Genomic DNA, 20,301 nt, shown 5'->3' on the forward strand with positions numbered 1-20,301 from the left:
CACAGAGACACAGAGACAAAGAGACAAAGAGACACACAGAGACACATGATAGACAGGTCCTGCAGGTATGACCAGCTGGTTCTTTACTTCTGGATACAACCCTAATGCTACCGTTGACCTGTTACCCCAGAAGACAATCAACAAGACAATCAACAAGACAGACAGGGAGGGAGTTAGGGAGGGAGACAGGGGGGGAGAAAGCAGGGAGACAGACAGGGAGATAGATGGGAACAGGAGAGGGAACAAGATATGCACTGTGTGTAAGACAGGCTGGAAGATGCCAAGAGATGAAGAGGGAGAGAGGGTCAGAGGGAGAGAGAGAGGGGTGGTGGAGAGAAGAGAGGCTGGGAGTGGAGGAGAGGAGAGAGGCTGGGAGAGGTGAAGTGGAGGAGTGGACAGGTGGAGAGGTGAAGGGTAGAGGTGGAAGGGTGGAGGCATGGAGGAGTCAGGAGTGAAGAGGTGGAGTGGAGAAACGGAGAGGTGGAGTGGAGGAGTGGAGAGGTGGAGGCGTGGAGAGGTGAAAGAGGGGAGAGAAGAGGTGGAGGAGTACAGAGATGGAGGAGTGAAGAGGAAAGGTGGAGTATAGAGGTGGAGGAGTGGAGAGGAGAGGTGGAGGAGTATAGAGGTGGAGGAGTGGAGAGGAGAGGTGGAGGAGTATAGAGGTGGAGGAGTGGAGAGGTGAAGGAGTGGAGAGGTGAAGGAGTGGAGAGAAGAGGTGGAGGAGTACAGAGGTGGAGGAGTGGAGAGGAGAGGTGGAGGAGTATAGAGGTGGCGGAGTGGAGAGGTGAAGGAGTGGAGAGAAGAGGTGGAGGAGTACAGAGATGGAGGAGTGAAGAGGAAAGGTGGAGTATAGAGGTGGCGGAGTGGAGAGGAGAGGTGGAGGAGTGGAGAGAAGAGGTGGAGGAGTATTGAGGTGGAGGAGTGGAGAGGAGAGGTGGAGGAGTGGAGAGGAGAGGTGGAGGAGTACAGAGGTGGAGGAGTGGAGAGAAGAGGTGGAGGAGTGGAGAGGAGAGGTGGAGGAGTACAGAGGTGGAGGAGTGGAGAGAAGAGGTGGAGGAGTGGAGAGAAGAGGTGGAGGAGTATTGAGGTGGAGGAGTGGAGAAGAGAGGTGGAGGAGTATAGAGGTGGAGGAGATGAGAGGTGGAGGAGTATAGAGGTGGAGGAGTGGAGAGGTGGAGGAGATGAGAGGTGGAGGAGTGGAGAGGAGAGGTGGAGGAGTACAGAGGTGGAGGAGTGGAGTGGAGAGGAGAGGTGGAATGAGAGGAGAGGAGAGGACAGACTCACTGTGCCATGGCCTTGGCAGCATCTCTCCTGGCCTCAGTGAAGCATACCTCCCTCTGATTACAGCTCTGCTGAAGACCTGACAGGATCTGACACACACATGCACACACACAGGTATCAAAGGTAGTCTGACATGAAGTGTGGTGCTGAAACTGACCTGAGGCACTGTGTAGAATGCAACTATAATAGAATATGGTCATAGTGAAAAGAGGCTGCTCACCCCAACATGTCAGCATAATCTATCAGTATAATACTGAATCAGGCTGTTGATGTGTTCCTGGTGTAGTGTTATTAACTAACAGATGTATAGTACCTGGTGTAGTGTTATTAACTAACAGATGTATAGTACCTGGTGTAGTGTTATTAACTAACAGATGTATAGTACCTGGTGTAGTGTTATTAACTAACAGATGTATAGTACCTGGTGTAGTGTTATTAACTAACAGATGTATAGTACCTGGTGTAGTGTTATTAACTAACAGATGTATAGTACCTGGTGTAGTGTTATTAACTAACAGATGTATAGTACCTGGTGTAGTGTTATTAACTAACAGATGTATAGTACCTGGTGTAGTGTTATTAACTAACAGATGTATAGTACCTGGTGTAGTGTTATTAACTAACAGATGTATAGTACCTGGTGTAGTGTTATTAACTCTAACAGATGTATAGTACCTGGTGTAGTTTTCCATGGATCATGAACCTTGGTAGAGAACCCAGGGCCAGTGCACTGCCACACCGGGTCAATACCTGCGTACTCTTTAACCCTGCTATATACTGGGACACCAGGACCTCTACACACAGAGAACACACACACACACAGACGGACACACACACACACAGACGGACACACCGATTAGATCACAGGAGTTAGAGGAATCCAGAATGCTGTGTAAGGTATGGCTCATTTTTATGAAGCCTTCTAAATGGTACAGAGACCCCCCATGCTACCCACCCTGCATCTGGGGGTCAGCCATGCCTGGCTGCGGCTGGTAGTACTGCTCACACAGTGCTGCCAGGGCTGACACCGCTGCCTCCTACAGGGGGGGAGGACCACATTACACACAAACCATTATACAGTGTGTAGCCTATGCCAACTTAATGTCATGAGAGTCCATAATAAAACGGTTGTATTTGTTGTGTTCGCTATGTACAGGGCCTTCGGAAAGTATTCAGACCCCTTGACTTTTTCCCACATTTTGTTACATTACAGCCTTATTCTAAAATGGATTAAATAAATAAAAATCCTCAGCAATCTACACACAATACCCCATAATCACAAAGGAAAAACAGGTTTTTAGAATCTTTTGCCAATGTATTAAAACCTAAAAAACAGAAATACCTTATTTACATAAGTATTCAGACCATTTGCTATGAGACTCGAAATTGAGCTCAGGTGCATCCTGTTTCCATCGATCATCCTTGAGATGTTTCTACAACTTGATTGGAGTCCACCTGTGATAAATTCAATTGATTGGACATGATTTGGAAAGGCACACACCTGTCTATATAAGGTCCCGCAGTTGACAGTGCACGACAGAGCAAAAACCAAGCCATGAGGTCAAAGGAATTGTCTGCAGAGTTCCGAGACAGGATTGTGTTGAGGCACAAATCTGGTGAAGGGTCCCAAAATAATTCTGCAGCATTGAAGGCCCCCAAGAACACAGTGGCCTCCATCATTCTTAAATGGAAGAAGTTTGGAACCACCAAGACTCTTCCTAGAGCTGGCCACCCGGCCAAACTGAGCAATCGGGGGAGAAGGGCTTTCGTCAGGGAGGTGACCAAGAACCCGATGGTCACTCTGACAGACCTCCAGAGCTCCTCTGTGGAGATGGGAGAACCTTCCAGAAGGACAACCCTCTCTGCAGCACTCCACCAACCAGGCCTTTATGGTAGGGTGGCCAGACGGAAGCCACTCCTCAGTAAAAGGCACATGACAGCCCGCATGGAGTTTGCCAAAAGGCACCTAAAAGACTCTCAGACCATGAGAAACAAGATTCTCTGGTCTGATGAAACCAAGACTGAACTCTTTGGCCTGAATGCCAAGCGTCACGTCTGGAGGAAACCTGGCACCATCCCTACGGTGAAGCATGGTGGTGGCAGCATCATGCTGTGGGGATGTTTTTCAGTGGCAGGGACTGGGAGACTAGTCAGGATCGAGGGACAGATGAACGGAGCAAAGTACAGAGAGATCCTTGATGAAAACCTGCTCCAGAGCGCTCAGGACCTCAGACAGGGGCGAAGGTTCACCTTCCAACAGGACAACGACCCTAAGCACACAGCCAAGACAACACAGGAGTGGCGTCGGGACAAGTCTCTGAATGTCCTTGAGTGGCCCAGCCAGAGTCCGGACTTGAACCCGATCTAACATCTCTGGAGAGACCTGAAAATAACTGTGCAGCGATGCCCCCCATCCAACCTGACAGAGCTTGAGAGGATCTGCAGAGAAGAATGGGAGAAACTCCCTAAATACAGGTGTGCCAAGCTTGTAGCGTCATACCTAAGAAGATGAGGCTGCAATTGCTGCCAAAGGTGCTTCAACAAAGTATTGAGTAAAGGGTCTGAATACTTACGTAAATGTGATATTTCTGTTTTTTGCAAAGTTTACAAACATTTCTTTAACTGTTTTTGCTTTGTCATTATGGGTTATTGTGTGTAGATTGATGAGGGGGAAAAACAATTTAATACATTTTAGAATAAGGCTGTAACGTAACAAAACTTGGAAAATGTCAAGGGGTCTGAATACTTTTCGAAGGCACTGTACAATGTAAATCCCACAATAAAGGGATTTCACAATATGGTGTGTGTCTGTCTGTCTGTCTTAAGGTTTTGGTTTGGTTTAGGGGTTACGGAAAATAGGATTTAGAATGGGAATCAATTGTTTGGTCCTCACAAGAATAGTAAAACAAACGTGTGTGTGTGTAGAATGCTGAACTGTAGCTTGATACCGTCCCTAGGTCCAGGTGAGATGAGGTGGAGGCTCTTCAAGGTGTCGTCTATCAGACACTGCCAGCCAGCTGAAACAGACAGGGTTTACTCTGTCATTACGTGTCAGTGGTTTGTACAGTACAGAGACACTGCCAGCCAGCTGAAACAGACAGGGTTTACTCTGTCATTACGTGTCAGTGGTTTGTACAGTACAGAGACACTGCCAGCCAGCTGAAACAGACAGGGTTTACTCTGTCATGACGTGTCAGTGGTTTGTACAGTACAGAGACACTGCCAGCCAGCTGAAACAGACAGGGTTTACTCTGTCATTACGTGTCAGTGGTTTGTACGGTACAGTACCTCCTGGCTCTAACGGTGGGGCGTGGCTTGTCCATTATTATACACCATCTGTTAATCATTAACAACCACAGCCCAGGTATAACCATGACAAACGATAAAACAAGTGGTTACTACTGTTAGCCACCTCTCTGTTAGCTATAGCCCAGGTATAACCCTTTTCCTGTTCCAACAAAACCTTCAGGAAGATAATAGCCAGTTTATTGATGCTATACGGTCCCTAATTACATTCAACCACTGGTCGATTTCTTCTTGAGCGGATGGTCGGAACATAGTTCCGTGTGTGGTCCTCTGTAGCTCAGCTGGTAGAGCACGGCGCTTGTAACGCTAAGGTAGTGGGTTCGATCCCCGGGACCACCCATACACAAAAAACGAATAATGTATGCACGCATGACTGTAAGTCGCTTTGGATAAAAGCGTCTGCTAAATGGCATATTATTATTATTATTATTATTATTATTATTATTATTATAGTTATAAATAATTTGTACACTGCAAATTGACCGCAAGAATCCCAAATAGATATAGTATTTGACAAAAACAGAATAATTTCAAACCTTGATTACATTGGGATACGATCACATATGCCTCTATTTATGCGTGGGAATACTTGGGAACAGATTTCCCAAAAATGTAAATTACTTTGAGCTGTTTTTCTGGTGATTTTACAGTCTTTTATGTCCAACAACTCAAATGATTTGAAAAAATCTAATAAAATCTCTGAAAACACATAAAATCACCCGCAGGATGTATTTGACCACTATTGAGAAACCCTGCTAGATGGAGGAATCATTCAGATAAGGCCTGAATATCAACGATATGAAAACTCACTGATGACAAGGTCGTCCTTGAAAGGCATCTTGGAGAGGGACATCTTCTCAATGAGAGAACAGACTGCAGGCCTCATCAGCTCACCACCAAAGCCCCTACACAGACAGGAGACAACAGCACACGTGTACACCCAAAAAAATGTTTTGCAGTTGCACAACATACAGGTCTGAAACCTTTAAAAGGGGCATTACATAATTTTTTATTTATTTTTTAAATCAACTCCTGAAACAGTCCAAAACAGAATGAGGAAAATGAGGAAAACAACAGTGCTTACCTGTACTGCTTTCTGTCAAATAGCTGGAAGACGAAACAAACACATGATGAAAAGACTGGTGATGTACAACTTTAAAGACAACAACATGTACAGTGGGGAAAAAAATTATTTAGTCAGCCACCAATTGTGCAAGTTCTCCCACTTAAAAAGATGAGAGAGGCCTGTAATTTTCATCATAGGTACACATCAATTATGACAGACAAAATGAGAAAATAAAATCCAGAAAATCACATTGTAGGATTTTTTATGAATTTATTTGCAAATTATGGTGGAAAATAAGTATTTGGTCAATAACAAAAGTTTCTCAATACTTTGTTATATACCCTTTGTTGGCAATGACACAGGTCAAACGTTTTCTGTAAGTCTTCACAAGGTTTTCACACACTGTTGCTGGTATTTTGGCCCATTCCTCCATGCAGATCTCCTCTAGAGCAGTGATGTTTTGGGGCTGTCGCTGGGAAACACGGACTTTCAACTCCCTCCAAAGATTTTCTATGGGGTTGAGATCTGGAGACTAGCTAGGCCACTCCTTCTTACGAAGCCACTCCTTCGTTGCCCGGGCGGTGTGTTTGGGATCATTGTCATGCTGAAAGACCCAGCCATGTTTCATCTTCAATGCCCTTGCTGATGGAAGGAGGTTTTCACTCAAAATCTCATGATACATGGCCCCATTCATTCTTTCCTTTACACGGATCAGTCGTCCTGGTCCCTTTGCAGAAAAACAGCCCCAAAGCATGATGTTTCCACCCCCATGCTTCACAGTAGGTATGATGTTCTTTGGATGCAACTCAGCATTCTTTGTCCTCCAAACACGACGAGTTGAGTTTTTACCAAAAAGTTCTATTTTGGTTACATCTGACCATATGACATTCTCCCAATCCTCTTCTGGATCATCCAAATGCACTCTAGCAAACTTCAGACGGGCCTGGACATGTACTGGCTTAAGCAGGGGGACACGTCTGGCACTGCAGGATTTGAGTCCCTGGCGGCGTAGTGTGTTACTGATGGTAGGCTTTGTTACTTTGGTCCCAGCTCTCTGCAGGTCATTCACTAGGTCCCCCGTGTGGTTCTGGGATTTTTGCTCACCGTTCTTGTGATCATTTTGACCCCATGGGGTGAGATCTTGCGTGGAGCCCCAGATCGAGGGAGATTATCAGTGGTCTTGTATGTCTTCCATTTCCTAATAATTGCTCCCACAGTTGATTTCTTCAAACCAAGCTGCTTACCTATTGCAAATTCAGTCTTCCCAGCCTGGTGCAGGTCTACAATTTTGTTTCTGGTGTCCTTTGACAGCTCTTTGCTCTTGGCCATAGTGGAGTTTGGAGTGTAACTGTTTGAGGTTGTGGACAGGTGTCTTTTATACTGATAACAAGTTCAAACAGGTGCCATTAATACAGGTAACGAGTGGAGGACAGAGGAGCCTCTTAAAGAAGAAGTTACAGGTCTGTGAGAGCCAGAAATCTTGCTTGTTTGTAGGTGACCAAATACTTATTTTCCACCATCATTTGCAAATAAATTCATAAAAAATCCTACAATGATATTTTCTGGAAAAAAAATTCTCATTTTGTCTGTCATAGTTGACGTGTACCTTTGATGAAAATTACAGGCCTCTCTCATCTTTTTAAGTGGGAGAACTTGCACAATTGGTCGCTGACTAAATACTTTTTTCCCCCACTGTACCTATGTTGGTACAACTGACTCAGGTGAATGGTCAACACTTGAGACAACATACATGTGGGTGAAAAGACACCGGAGGAGAGAAAGAGGAAGAGAGTAGCAAGAGGGAGAGAGAAAGGGAGAGGTAGTGAGAGAGAGAGAAAGGGAGAGGGTAGTGAGAGAGAGAGAGAGAGAGAGAGAGAGAGAGAGAGAGAGAAAGGGAGAGAGAGAGAGAGAGAGAGAGAGAGAGAGAGAGAGAGAGAGAGAGAGAGAAAGGGAGAGAGAGAGAGAGAGAGAGAGAGGGAGAGAGGGAGAGAGGAGAGAGAGAGAGAGAGAGAGAGAGAGAGAGAGAGAGAGAGAGAGGAAAGGGAGAGAGAGAGAGAGAGAGAGAGAGAGAGAGAGAGAGAAGAGAGAGAGAGAGAGAGAGAGAGAGAGAGAGAGAGGAGAGGGAGAGAGAGAGAGGAGAAGAGAGAGAGGAGAGTAGCAAGAGAGAAGTGAACTAACCCTCTGGTGAAATGCTCTTGAGTCCATCCACTTGAGTCCATCCACACAGTCTGAAGAGATGAGCTCCGTCACCGGTCTACAATCCAATGCAATTTAATTTTATTGTCCATATGTTCCAGCAAACAACAGAAATGTTCAATCCCCCCAGATAGCACATATCTCACACACAGTTGGGTCTACAATAGATAGAAACAGTCAATGACCTATGACCTTATAGAAGCCAAGGGCTTAAGTCAAATCAGGAAGTCAAATCACGGGTCGATATGCAAAACAAAAGCTGTCTTTGTGGATGGATTTATGACATAACAACGTTCATGTGGTTTTCCTATAAGTACGGCCAATAGTGTAATTGGCTGGTTGAGAGGTGAGGTTCCAGTACCTGTTGTTCTGATTGGCCAGCTTGTAGAGGGCGTGGCTGATCTCAGCAGATGCCAGAATGGCGCCATGGCGACTGTGGAGATCAATGCCCAACGCTACGGGCAGCAGCTGAGGCATAACTAAAAATATAATTATCCAAATATAAAACGTAATTCTAACTCAATTATTGTGTGTCTTTTTCATACCTTGCAGGGACACCTGACAGAACATCAACAGGGCAGAGGTGTGGATGTGGTTAATATATTGGAATATAACCTGAATGATTTGTGGCCTGGCTGGTCTACCTGTAATGCCGCAGCCTCCGGCACACGTCTACGATGTCGCCATAGTGTCCAATCTAGCCTACTGCCCTTTGACCTCTCTCTGTGTGTTCCCTATGTGTTCAATAAAATACCATTCTAAATAAAAAATAAAATAAAATAACTTGACAGATGTAAGGACCCAGACACAACAACAGTGATTGCAGCTGAACGTCACCCAGTCCATTCCACAGTAAGACAACGATGTTAGAGCGGGTAGGGAACAGCATGAATGACATAGCTCACCTGTTGCGGCCATATAATCAGGTGCTTGAGGCGTAAGATTATGCAGAGCCTTTGTTGCTAGCTCACGGATCACCCTGCAACACAACAGAGAAACACGCGGAGGAGAATTTCACCTGCTTCAACACTAATAGGCTACATACAGTATGAATTCTTTAAATGGTAGCAGGCTGGCATACGGACATCCGACCTGGGCCAAACACATATGACAAATACTTCCAAATACTAACTTGAGGTGTACTTGATTTAGCTTCTGGGACTATTCCATTGGTTCCAAGGTAGCGGGCAAACTAAATCAAGTACAGTATTTGAAAGTATTTGATTAAAGTCTAAAGGACATGGAGGAGGACAGGAAAGGCCCTTACCCGTCCCAGTGGTTGATCTTCATGGCTACCAAGTGGTCTATCATGGGCCTGGTGTATTCTGGGAAACTGGCTATGTATACACTGAAGAGAACGAGACAAGAGGTTATTACTATTTTACTACTACAGGTAATGTTGTTACTACTACTATTACTACTGCTACTACTACTACTACTACTACTACTACTACTACAACAACAGGTAATATTATAACTACTACTACTACTACAGGTAATGTTATAACATGGTGAACAACAGACGGCTTGTGGGGAAAACCACAATAAAGAGGCATTTGGTGCGACAACATAAATGTGTTCACTAACTAACTACAGTGCTGGACTCAGCTAACTACAGTGCTGGACTCAGCTAACTACAGTGCTGGACACAGCTAACCCTAACTACAGTGCTGGACACAGCTTACCCTAACTACAGTGCTGGACACAGCTTACCCTAACTACAGTGCTGGACACAGCTAACTACAGTACTGGACACAGCTAACTACAGTGCTGGACACAGCTAACCCTAACTACAGTGCTGAACACAGCTAACCCTAACTACAGTGCTGGACACAGCTAACTACAGTACTGGACACAGCTAACTACAGTGCTGGACACAGCTAACCCTAACTACAGTGCTGGACACAGCTAACCCTAACTACAGTGCTGAACACAGCTAACCCTAACTACAGTGCTGGACACAGCTAACTACAGTACTGGACACAGCTAACTACAGTACTGGACACAGCTAACCCTAACTACAGTGCTGAACACAGCTAACCCTAACTACAGTGCTGGACACAGCTAACTACAGTACTGGACACAGCTAACTACAGTGCTGGACACAGCTAACCCTAACTACAGTGCTGAACACAGCTAACTACAGTACTGGACACAGCTAACTACAGTGTTGGACACAGCTAACTACAGTACTGGACACAGCTAACTACAGTGTTGGACACAGCTAACTACAGTACTGGACACAGCTAACTACAGTACTGGACACAGCTAACTACAGTGTTGGACACAGCTAACTACAGTGCTGGACACAGCTAACTACAGTACTGGACACAGCTAACTACAGTGTTGGACACAGCTAACTACAGTACTGGACACAGCTAACCCTAACTACAGTGCTGGACACAGCTAACCCTAACTACAGTGTTGGACACAGCTAACTACAGTACTGGACACAGCTAACTACAGTACTGGACACAGCTAACCCTAACTACAGTGTTGGACACAGCTAACTACAGTACTGGACACAGCTAACCCTAACTACAGTGCTGGACACAGCTAACTACAGTACTGGACACAGCTAACTACAGTGTTGGACACAGCTAACTACAGTACTGGACACAGCTAACTACAGTACTGGACACAGCTAACCCTAACTACAGTACTGGACACAGCTAACCCTAACTACAGTGCTGGACACAGCTAACTACAGTACTGGACACAGCTAACTACAGTGTTGGACACAGCTAACTACAGTACTGGACACAGCTAACCCTAACTACAGTACTGGACACAGCTAACCCTAACTACAGTACTGGACACAGCTAATCCTAACTACAGTACTGGACACAGCTAATCCTAACTACAGTACTGGACACAGCTAACCCTAACTACAGTACTGGACAAAGCTAACCCTAACTACAGTACTGGACACAGCTAACCCTAACTACAGTACTGGACACAGCTATCCCTAACTACAGTACTGGACACAGCTAACCCTAACTACAGTGCTGGACACAGCTATTTGAAGGCTGCTTTACAACAACATTTAGCGTCACCCTACAGTACATATTCTCAGTTTATTTCCTCAACAACATCTTGGGCCTCAACAGTAATCTGCTGCTACAGTCAGAAGTGTAGTAGGTATACCCCGGGGCTACATTCTTTAACACGGTTTGCTCCGTGACGTGGGAGGAATGTTTACTCTGAAAGTACAGGTGGTGGTAGAAACGTCACTCATAGGGTTAGGATGGCGACGGTCCCATTCCACAGTGAGGCAGGGCTGCGTCTGAAATGGCTCCCTAGTGAACTACTTTTAAGAAGGGAGAATAGGACGCCATTTCAGACGCAGTCAGTGACGCAGTCTTAGGGTACCTATGGTGACAGTCACATTCTACAGAGAGGCGGGGCTTTCACATTTCAGTGCCTCATTCCTGAGCTGTGCGTGAAGACGTAGTGTACATAGAAATGACTTTAGCGGTTTAAGTTCGCAAGTTAAAATGGGTTTCCATCGCGTTTTTCAACTCTACGGATGGTTTTGTCAACTTTGGTCTTGGCACGTGCGCTCCGGCCAACAGCTTGTAGATACAATGTGGGTAGGCTAGCCTACATTATTATGGATAACACCTAGATTATTATGTTTTGTCAAACGGCAGCCAAGCATTGAAGCATCGATCATGTCACCAGAATAAGACCCTCGATATTTATTGGGAATGAGCATTAAACTCATCACCGTGCACTTTACCCACCCTGTGAAGTTTATCATAACTTATTTTATATGTAGCCTAATAAACGGAATGCTTTTCCGAGTCGCAGTGGGAGGACCACACAGCATATCATCGCGGGACTCAAAGTTTACTTCCATATGATGGTTATTATATCAATATTTGCGCATAAAGGCGTTTCCACCACCATTTCTAACATAATACATTTTTACCAACACAAAAAGATCCCACCATGTTGAAGAAACAAATTGTCTGTCGATAAATATGAAATTGTACCGACGTGTCTCGTTTCCATCAGCCCGGTTGTGACTTTTATCACGCGTCAGGTAATTCATCCTCATGAAATGGTTGGAGGGAAACCTTAGGAGGCCCATTTTGGCTCAGGAGCTCCCCCAGAGGCAAAAGCTCTGTAGAGTATCTTTAACTCACCTGATGGTCAGGTAGCAATTGTTCAGGTTCCCAACAGCAAAGTAGTCAGCTGCTACTACTATGTCAATACCGTAGGGGAACGTGCCCTGGAGAGAGAGGGATCAGATCTATGGTTTTACTTATGTACCAAGAGAACAGTGTTTCAGTGTGACCGGCTGGGTTCAAACCCAGGTCTCCTGTTAGCCCACTGAGCTAAAGCCTATGCATTAGACCAGGGAGCTAGCACAAATCTCCAGGTCTCAGGCAAAAACACCTCTGTGTCCATCAGTAAACCCATGGTGTACACTATCAGCCACAATGAATGATATGAACAGTTGAATGATATGAACAGTTAAATGATATGAACAGTTGAACAATATGAAATCCCAATGGTAATCACATTTTGATAATTAGACACTAGATCTGATGCCCAGCTTGGTAAGTGCTGGCAGCACACAAAGCATATTAATCTATGCCTGTGGCCAAGTCAGTGTAGGCATCTCTTGATCAGCACATAATGTTGTTTTTCTGGCAGTTGTTGATCTGTTTAAAGGACTTTGATGACAGTCAGGACACATTACAGTTAGACCTGGATGGCAGGTGATCATTACAACCAGTTGTTGATCTGTTTAAAGGACTTTGGTGACATTCAGGACACGTTACAGTTAGACCTGGATGGTAGGTGATCATTACAACCAGTTGTTGATCTGTTTAAAGAACTTTGGTGACAGTCAGGACACGTTACAGTTAGACCTGGATGGCAGGTGATCATTGCAACTCTAATTTACTGTGTATCATAGCGTTAGTCATGTAATAATAACTTATGGTTTTGGTAACTGGGTTCACAAACCTGTCTTCCCACATTCTCCTGGAAGGCAGCCTGGGAGAGAAGGGAGAACAACAGACAGTTAGAAGTTAGATTATAGTCAGTAGTGAGATCTGACAGAAATGACAGGGTTAGGGTCAATTCAGGCAATCCAGGAAGTTAATTAAAATTCAATTAATTAATAAATACAAAAAAATTGCCCATTATTTTAAATGATGGTTTTTAAATGTATTAATTGAATTTCAATGAATTCCCTGGATTTATTGAATTGAAAACTGAATTTATCTCAACCTTGATGCATGGTTTGAAACATGTACTAAAAAGAGAGAGAGAGAGAAAAAGAGGGAGACAGACAGAGAGAGAGACAGAGAGAGAGAGAGAGAGAGAGAGAGAGAGGGAGAGAGAGAGACAGAGAGAGAGAGAGCGAGAGAGAGAGAGAGAGCGAGAGAGAGAGAGAGAGAGAGAGAGAGGTCACTCACTGACACAGCTCTACGACAGTTGATGTTTCGGTCAAAAACAGCAGTGATCACCAGAGCACTGAGAAGACAGACAGGGAGGGACACAAACTGATGGACAGGTAAACATCCACTGATACACAGGCAGGGAATGTACAGTTGAAGTCGGAAGTTTACATACACTTCGGTTGGAGTCATTCAAACTCATTTTTCAACCACTCCACAATTTCTTGTTAACAAACTATAGTTTTGGCAAGTCGGTTAGGACATCTACTTTGTGCATGACAAGTAATTTTTCCAACAATTGTTTACAGACAGATTATTTCACGTATAATTCACTGTATCACAATTCCAGGGGGTCAGAAGTTTACATACACTAAGTTGACTGTGCCTTTAAACAGCTTGGAAAATTCCAGAAAATGATTTCATGGCTTTAGAAGCTTCTGATAGGCTAATTGACATAATTTGAGTCAATTGGAGGTGTACCTGTGGATGTATTTCAAGGCCTACCCTCAAACTCAGTGCCTCTTTGCTTGACATCATGGGAAAATCATAAGAAATCAGCCAAGACCTCAGAAAAAAAATTGTAGACCTCCACAAGTCTGGTTCATCCTTGGGAGCAATTTCCAAATGCCTGAAGGGACCTCGTTCATCTGTACAAACATTAGTATGCAAGTATAAACACCATGGGACCACGCAGCTGTCATACCGCTCAGGAAGGAGACGCGTTCTGTCTCCTAGAGATGAACGTACTTTGGTACAAAAATGCAAATAAATCCCAGAACAACAGCAAAGGACCTTGTGAAGATGCTGGAGGAAACAGGTACAAAAGTATCTATATCCACAGTAAATGAGTCCTACATCGACAACACCTGAAAGGCCGCTCAGCAAGGAAGAAGCCACTGCTCCAAAACCGCCATAAAAAAGCCAGACTACGGTTTGCAACACCACATGGGGACGAAGATCGTACTTTTTGGAGAAATGTCCTCTGGTCTGATGAAACAAAAATAAAACTGTTTGGCCATAATGACCATCGATATGTTTGGAGGAAAAAGGGGGCCTTTCAAGCAGAAGTACACCATCCCAACCGTGAAGCACGGGGGTGGAAGCATCATGCTGCAGGAGGGACTGGTGCACTTCACAAAATAGATGGCATCATGAGGAAGGAAAATTATGTGGATATATTGAAGCAACATCTCAAGACATCAGTCAGGAAGTTAAAGCTTGGTCGCAAATGGGTCTCCCAAATGGACAATGACCCCAAGCATACTTCCAAAGTTGTGGCAAAATGGCTTAAGGACAACAAAGTCAAGGTATTGGAGTGGCCATCACAAAGCCCTGACCTCAATCCTATAGAAAATTTGTGGGCAGAACTGAAAAAGCATGTGCGAGCAAGGAGGCCTACAAACCTGACTCAGTTACACCAGCTCTGTCAGGAGGAATGGGCCAAAATTCACCCAACTTATTGTGGGAAGCTTGTGGAAGGCTACCCAAAACGTTTGATCCAAGTTAAACAATTTAAAGGCAATGCTACCAAATACTAATTGAGTGTATGTAAACTTCTGACCCACTGGGAATGTGATGAAAGAAATAAAAGCTGAAATAAATCATTCTCTCTACTATTATTCTGTCATTTCACATTCTTAAAATAAAGTGGTGATCCTAACTGACCTAAGACAGGGAATTTTTACTAGGATTAAATGTCAGGAACTGTAGTCACTGACTCTGGGGGACCCTCCTGTAGTCACTGACTCTGGGGGACCCTCCTGTAGTCACTGACTCTGGGGGACCCTCCTGTAGTCACTGACCCTGGGGGACCCTCCTGTAGTCACTGACCCTGGGGGACCCTCCTGTAGTCACTGACTCTGGGGGACCCTCCTGTAGTCACTGACCCTGGGGGACCCTCCTGTAGTCACTGACCCTGGGGGACCCTCCTGTAGTCACTGACCCTGGGGGACCCTCCTGCAGTCACTGACCCTGGGGGACCCTCCTGTAGTCACTGACTCTGGGGGACCCTCCTGTAGTCACTGACTCTGGGGGACCCTCCTGTAGTCACTGACTCTGGGGGACCCTCCTGTAGTCACTGACCCTGGGGGACCCTCCTGTAGTCACTGACCCTGGGGGACCCTCCTGTAGTCACTGACTCTGGGGGACCCTCCTGTAGTCACTGACCCTGGGGGACCCTCCTGTAGTCACTGACCCTGGGGGACCCTCCTGTAGTCACTGACCCTGGGGGACCCTCCTGTAGTCACTGACCCTGGGGGACCCTCCTGTAGTCACTGACTCTGGGGGACCCTCCTGTAGTCACTGACCCTGGGGGACCCTCCTGTAGTCACTGACCCTGGGGGACCCTCCTGTAGTCACTGACTCTGGGGGACCCTCCTGTAGTCACTGACTCTGGGGGTCCCTCCTGTAGTCACTGACCCTGGGTTCCCCTCCTGTAGTCACTGACCCTGGGTGACCCTCCTGTAGTCACTGACTCTGGGTGACCCTCCTGTAGTCACTGACTCTGGGTGACCCTCCTGTAGTCACTGACTCTGGGTGACCCTCCTGTAGTCACTGACTCTGGGTGACCCTCCTGTAGTCACTGACCCTGGGTGACCCTCCTGTAGTCACTGACTCTGGGTGACCCTCCTGTAGTCACTGACTCTGGGTTCCCCTCCTGTAGTCACTGACTCTGGGTTCCCCTCCTGTAGTCACTGACTCTGGGTTCCCCTCCTGTAGTCACTGACTCTGGGTTCCCCTCCTGTAGTCACTGACTCTGGGTGCCCCTCCTGTAGTCACTGACTCTGGGTGACTCTCCTGTAGTCACTGACCCTGGGTGACCCTCCTGTAGTCACTGACTCTGGTTTCCCCTCCTGTAGTCACTGACTCTGGGTGCCCCTCCTGTAGTCACTGACTCTGGGACGCTCCTGTAGTCACTGATAGTGGTCTTTGATCAAACCGTTGACATCTCATCTCTTCTCTCTCTCCTTACAAATCATTCTACTATTTCTTTCCTCCTTCACAATCTCTTTCTGTCCTCCCTCTAAGTGTTATAGGAAGGTGTAGGTGTGTGAACTAGGCTGCTGAGGATAAGCAGTCCCTCTGACAGCCAGCCAGCCAGGCAGCCAACCAGGCAGCCAACCAGGCAGCCAGCCAGGCAGGGAGGGAGAAACTGCCCCAGGCTCTGTTTGCTCTCCCACTGTTCTCTCTGTCCCTGGACACTAACCTGACTAATTCTGTTCTCTCTGTCCCTGGACACTAACCCTAACCTGACTACCTCTGTTCTCTCTGTCCCTGGACACTAACCCTAACCTGACTAACTCTGTTCTCTCTGTCCCTGGACACTAACCTGACTAACTCTGTTCTCTCTGTCCCTGGACACTAACCTGACTAACTCTGTTCTCTCTGTCCCTGGACACTAACCCTAACCTGACTAACTCTGTTCTCTCTGTCCCTGGACACTAACCCTAACCTGACTAACTCTGTTCTCTCTGTCCCTGGACACTAACCCTAACCTGACTAACTCTGTTCTCTCTGTCCCTGGACACTAACCTGACTAACTCTGTTCTCTCTGTCCCTGGACACTAACCCTAACCTGACTAACTCTGTTCTCTCTGTCCCTGGACACTAACCTGACTAACTCTGTTCTCTCTGTCCCTGGACACTAACCTGACTAACTCTGTTCTCTCTGTCCCTGGACACTAACCTGACTAACTCTGTTCTCTCTGTCCCTGGACACTAACCCTAACCTGACTAACTCTGTTCTCTCTGTCCCTGGACACTAACCCTAACCTGACTAACTCTGTTCTCTCTGTCCCTGGACACTAACCTGACTAACTCTGTTCTCTCTGTCCCTGGACACTAACCCTAACCTGACTAACTCTGTTCTCTCTGTCCCTGGACACTAACCTGACTAACTCTGTTCTCTCTGTCCCTGGACACTAACCTGACTAACTCTGTTCTCTCTGTCCCTGGACACTAACCCTAACCTGACTAACTCTGTTCTCTCTGTCCCTGGACACTAACCCTAACCTGACTAACTCTGTTCTCTCTGTCCCTGGACACTAACCCTAACCTGACTAACTCTGTTCTCTCTGTCCCTGGACACTAACCTGACTAACTCTGTTCTCTCTGTCCCTGGACACTAACCCTAACCTGACTAACTCTGTTCTCTCTGTCCCTGGACACTAACCTGACTACCTCTGTTCTCTCTGTCCCTGGACACTAACCTGACTAACTCTGTTCTCTCTGTCCCTGGACACTAACCTGACTAACTCTGTTCTCTCTGTCCCTGGACACTAACCCTAACCTGACTAACTCTGTTCTCTCTGTCCCTGGACACCAACCCTAACCTGACTAACTCTGTTCTCTCTGTCCCTGGACACTAACCTGACTAACTCTGTTCTCTCTGTCCCTGGACACTAACCCTAACCTGACTAACTCTGTTCTCTCTGTCCCTGGACACTAACCTGACTAACTCTGTTCTCTCTGTCCCTGGACACTAACCCTAACCTGACTAACTCTGTTCTCTCTGTCCCTGGACACTAACCCTAACCTGACTAACTCTGTTCTCTCTGTCCCTGGACACTAACCCTAACCTGACTACCTCTGTTCTCTCTGTCCCTGGACACTAACCTGACTAACTCTGTTCTCTCTGTCCCTGGACACTAACCCTAACCTGACTAACTCTGTTCTCTCTGTCCCTGGACACTAACCCTAACCTGACTACCTCTGTTCTCTCTGTCCCTGGACACTAACCCTAACCTGACTAACTCTGTTCTCTCTGTCCCTGGACACTAACCCTAACCTGACTAACTCTGTTCTCTCTGTCCCTGGACACTAACCCTAACCTGACTAACTCTGTTCTCTCTGTCCCTGGACACTAACCTGACTAACTCTGTTCTCTCTGTCCCTGGACACTAACCTGACTAACTCTGTTCTCTCTGTCCCTGGACACTAACCTGACTAACTCTGTTCTCTCTGTCCCTGGACACTAACCCTAACCTGACTAACTCTGTTCTCTCTGTCCCTGGGACACTAACATGACTAACTCTGTTCTCTCTGTCCCTGGACACTAACCCTAACCTGACTAACTCTGTTCTCTCTGTCCCTGGACACTAACCTGACTAACTCTGTTCTCTCTGTCCCTGGACACTAACCTGACTAACTCTGTTCTCTCTGTCCCTGGACACTAACCCTAACCTGACTAACTCTGTTCTCTCTGTCCCTGGACACTAACCCTAACCTGACTAACTCTGTTCTCTCTGTCCCTGGACACTAACCCTAACCTGACTAACTCTGTTCTCTCTGTCCCTGGACACTAACCTGACTAACTCTGTTCTCTCTGTCCCTGGACACTAACCCTAACCTGACTAACTCTGTTCTCTCTGTCCCTGGACACTAACCTGACTAACTCTGTTCTCTCTGTCCCTGGACACTAACACTAACCTGACTACCTCTGTTCTCTCTGTCCCTGGACACTAACCTGACTAACTCTGTTCTCTCTGTCCCTGGACACTAACCTGACTAACTCTGTTCTCTCTGTCCCTGGACACTAACCCTAACCTGACTAACTCTGTTCTCTCTGTCCCTGGACACTAACCCTAACCTGACTAACTCTGTTCTCTCTGTCCCTGGACACTAACCTGACTAACTCTGTTCTCTCTGTCCCTGGACACTAACCCTAACCTGACTAACTCTGTTCTCTCTGTCCCTGGACACTAACCTGACTAACTCTGTTCTCTCTGTCCCTGGACACTAACCCTAACCTGACTAACTCTGTTCTCTCTGTCCCTGGACACTAACCCTAACCTGACTAACTCTGTTCTCTCTGTCCCTGGACACTAACCCTAACCTGACTAACTCTGTTCTCTCTGTCCCTGGACACTAACCTGACTAACTCTGTTCTCTCTGTCCCTGGACACTAACCCTAACCTGACTAACTCTGTTCTCTCTGTCCCTGGACACTAACCCTAACCTGACTACCTCTGTTCTCTCTGTCCCTGGACACTAACCCTAACCTGACTAACTCTGTTCTCTCTGTCCCTGGACACTAACCCTAACCTGACTAACTCTGTTCTCTCTGTCCCTGGACACTAACCCTAACCTGACTAACTCTGTTCTCTCTGTCCCTGGACACTAACCTGACTAACTCTGTTCTCTCTGTCCCTGGACACTAACCCTAACCTGACTAACTCTGTTCTCTCTGTCCCTGGACACTAACCTGACTAACTCTGTTCTCTCTGTCCCTGGACACTAACCTGACTAACTCTGTTCTCTCTGTCCCTGGACACTAACCCTAACCTGACTAACTCTGTTCTCTCTGTCCCTGGACACTAACCCTAACCTGACTAACTCTGTTCTCTCTGTTCCTGGACACTAACCTGACTAATTCTGTTCTCTCTGTCCCTGGACACTAACCCTAACCTGACTAACTCTGTTCTCTCTGTCCCTGGACACTAACCCTAACCTGACTAACTCTGTTCTCTCTGTCCCTGGACACTAACCTGACTAACTCTGTTCTCTCTGTCCCTGGACACTAACCCTAACCTGACTAACTCTGTTCTCTCTGTCCCTGGACACTAACCTGACTAACTCTGTTCTCTCTGTCCCTGGACACTAACCTGACTAACTCTGTTCTCTCTGTCCCTGGACACTAACCCTAACCTGACTAACTCTGTTCTCTCTGTCCCTGGACACTAACCCTAACCTGACTAACTCTGTTCTCTCTGTCCCTGGACACTAACCCTAACCTGACTAACTCTGTTCTCTCTGTCCCTGGACACTAACCTGACTAACTCTGTTCTCTCTGTCCCTGGACACTAACCCTAACCTGACTAATTCTGTTCTCTCTGTCCCTGGACACTAACCTGACTAACTCTGTTCTCTCTGTCCCTGGACACTAATCCTAACCTGACTAACTCTGTTCTCTCTGTCCCTGGACACTAACCATAACCTGACTAATTCTGTTCTCTCTGTCCCTGGACACTAACCTGACTAACTCTGTTCTCTCTGTCCCTGGACACTAACCCTAACCTGACTAACTCTGTTCTCTCT

General features: G+C 46.4%; 1 protein-coding gene across 1 annotated transcript in view; it reads right to left on the reverse strand.

Annotated features, from left to right (window-relative positions):
- Positions 1–1,280: 1,280 nt before the first annotated feature.
- LOC311103265 (tubulin-specific chaperone D-like) overlaps positions 1,281–20,301 on the reverse strand; it is a gene marked incomplete at its 3' end in the record, with an annotated part of 51,451 nt that continues 32,430 nt past the window's right edge. The window contains 13 exon segments of the mRNA XM_084144799.1: positions 1,281–1,370; positions 1,957–2,075; positions 2,237–2,318; positions 4,222–4,298; positions 5,398–5,492; positions 5,672–5,694; positions 7,832–7,907; positions 8,211–8,328; positions 8,755–8,828; positions 9,117–9,197; positions 12,001–12,086; positions 12,830–12,859; positions 13,285–13,342. Coding sequence (XP_084000925.1) covers positions 1,281–1,370; positions 1,957–2,075; positions 2,237–2,318; positions 4,222–4,298; positions 5,398–5,492; positions 5,672–5,694; positions 7,832–7,907; positions 8,211–8,328; positions 8,755–8,828; positions 9,117–9,197; positions 12,001–12,086; positions 12,830–12,859; positions 13,285–13,342 — 1,009 coding nt within the window.

Source organism: Coregonus lavaretus (genome assembly GCF_964263955.1).
Source record: "Coregonus lavaretus genome assembly, chromosome: 28".
NCBI classification, from domain to species: Eukaryota; Metazoa; Chordata; class Actinopteri; order Salmoniformes; family Salmonidae; genus Coregonus; species Coregonus lavaretus.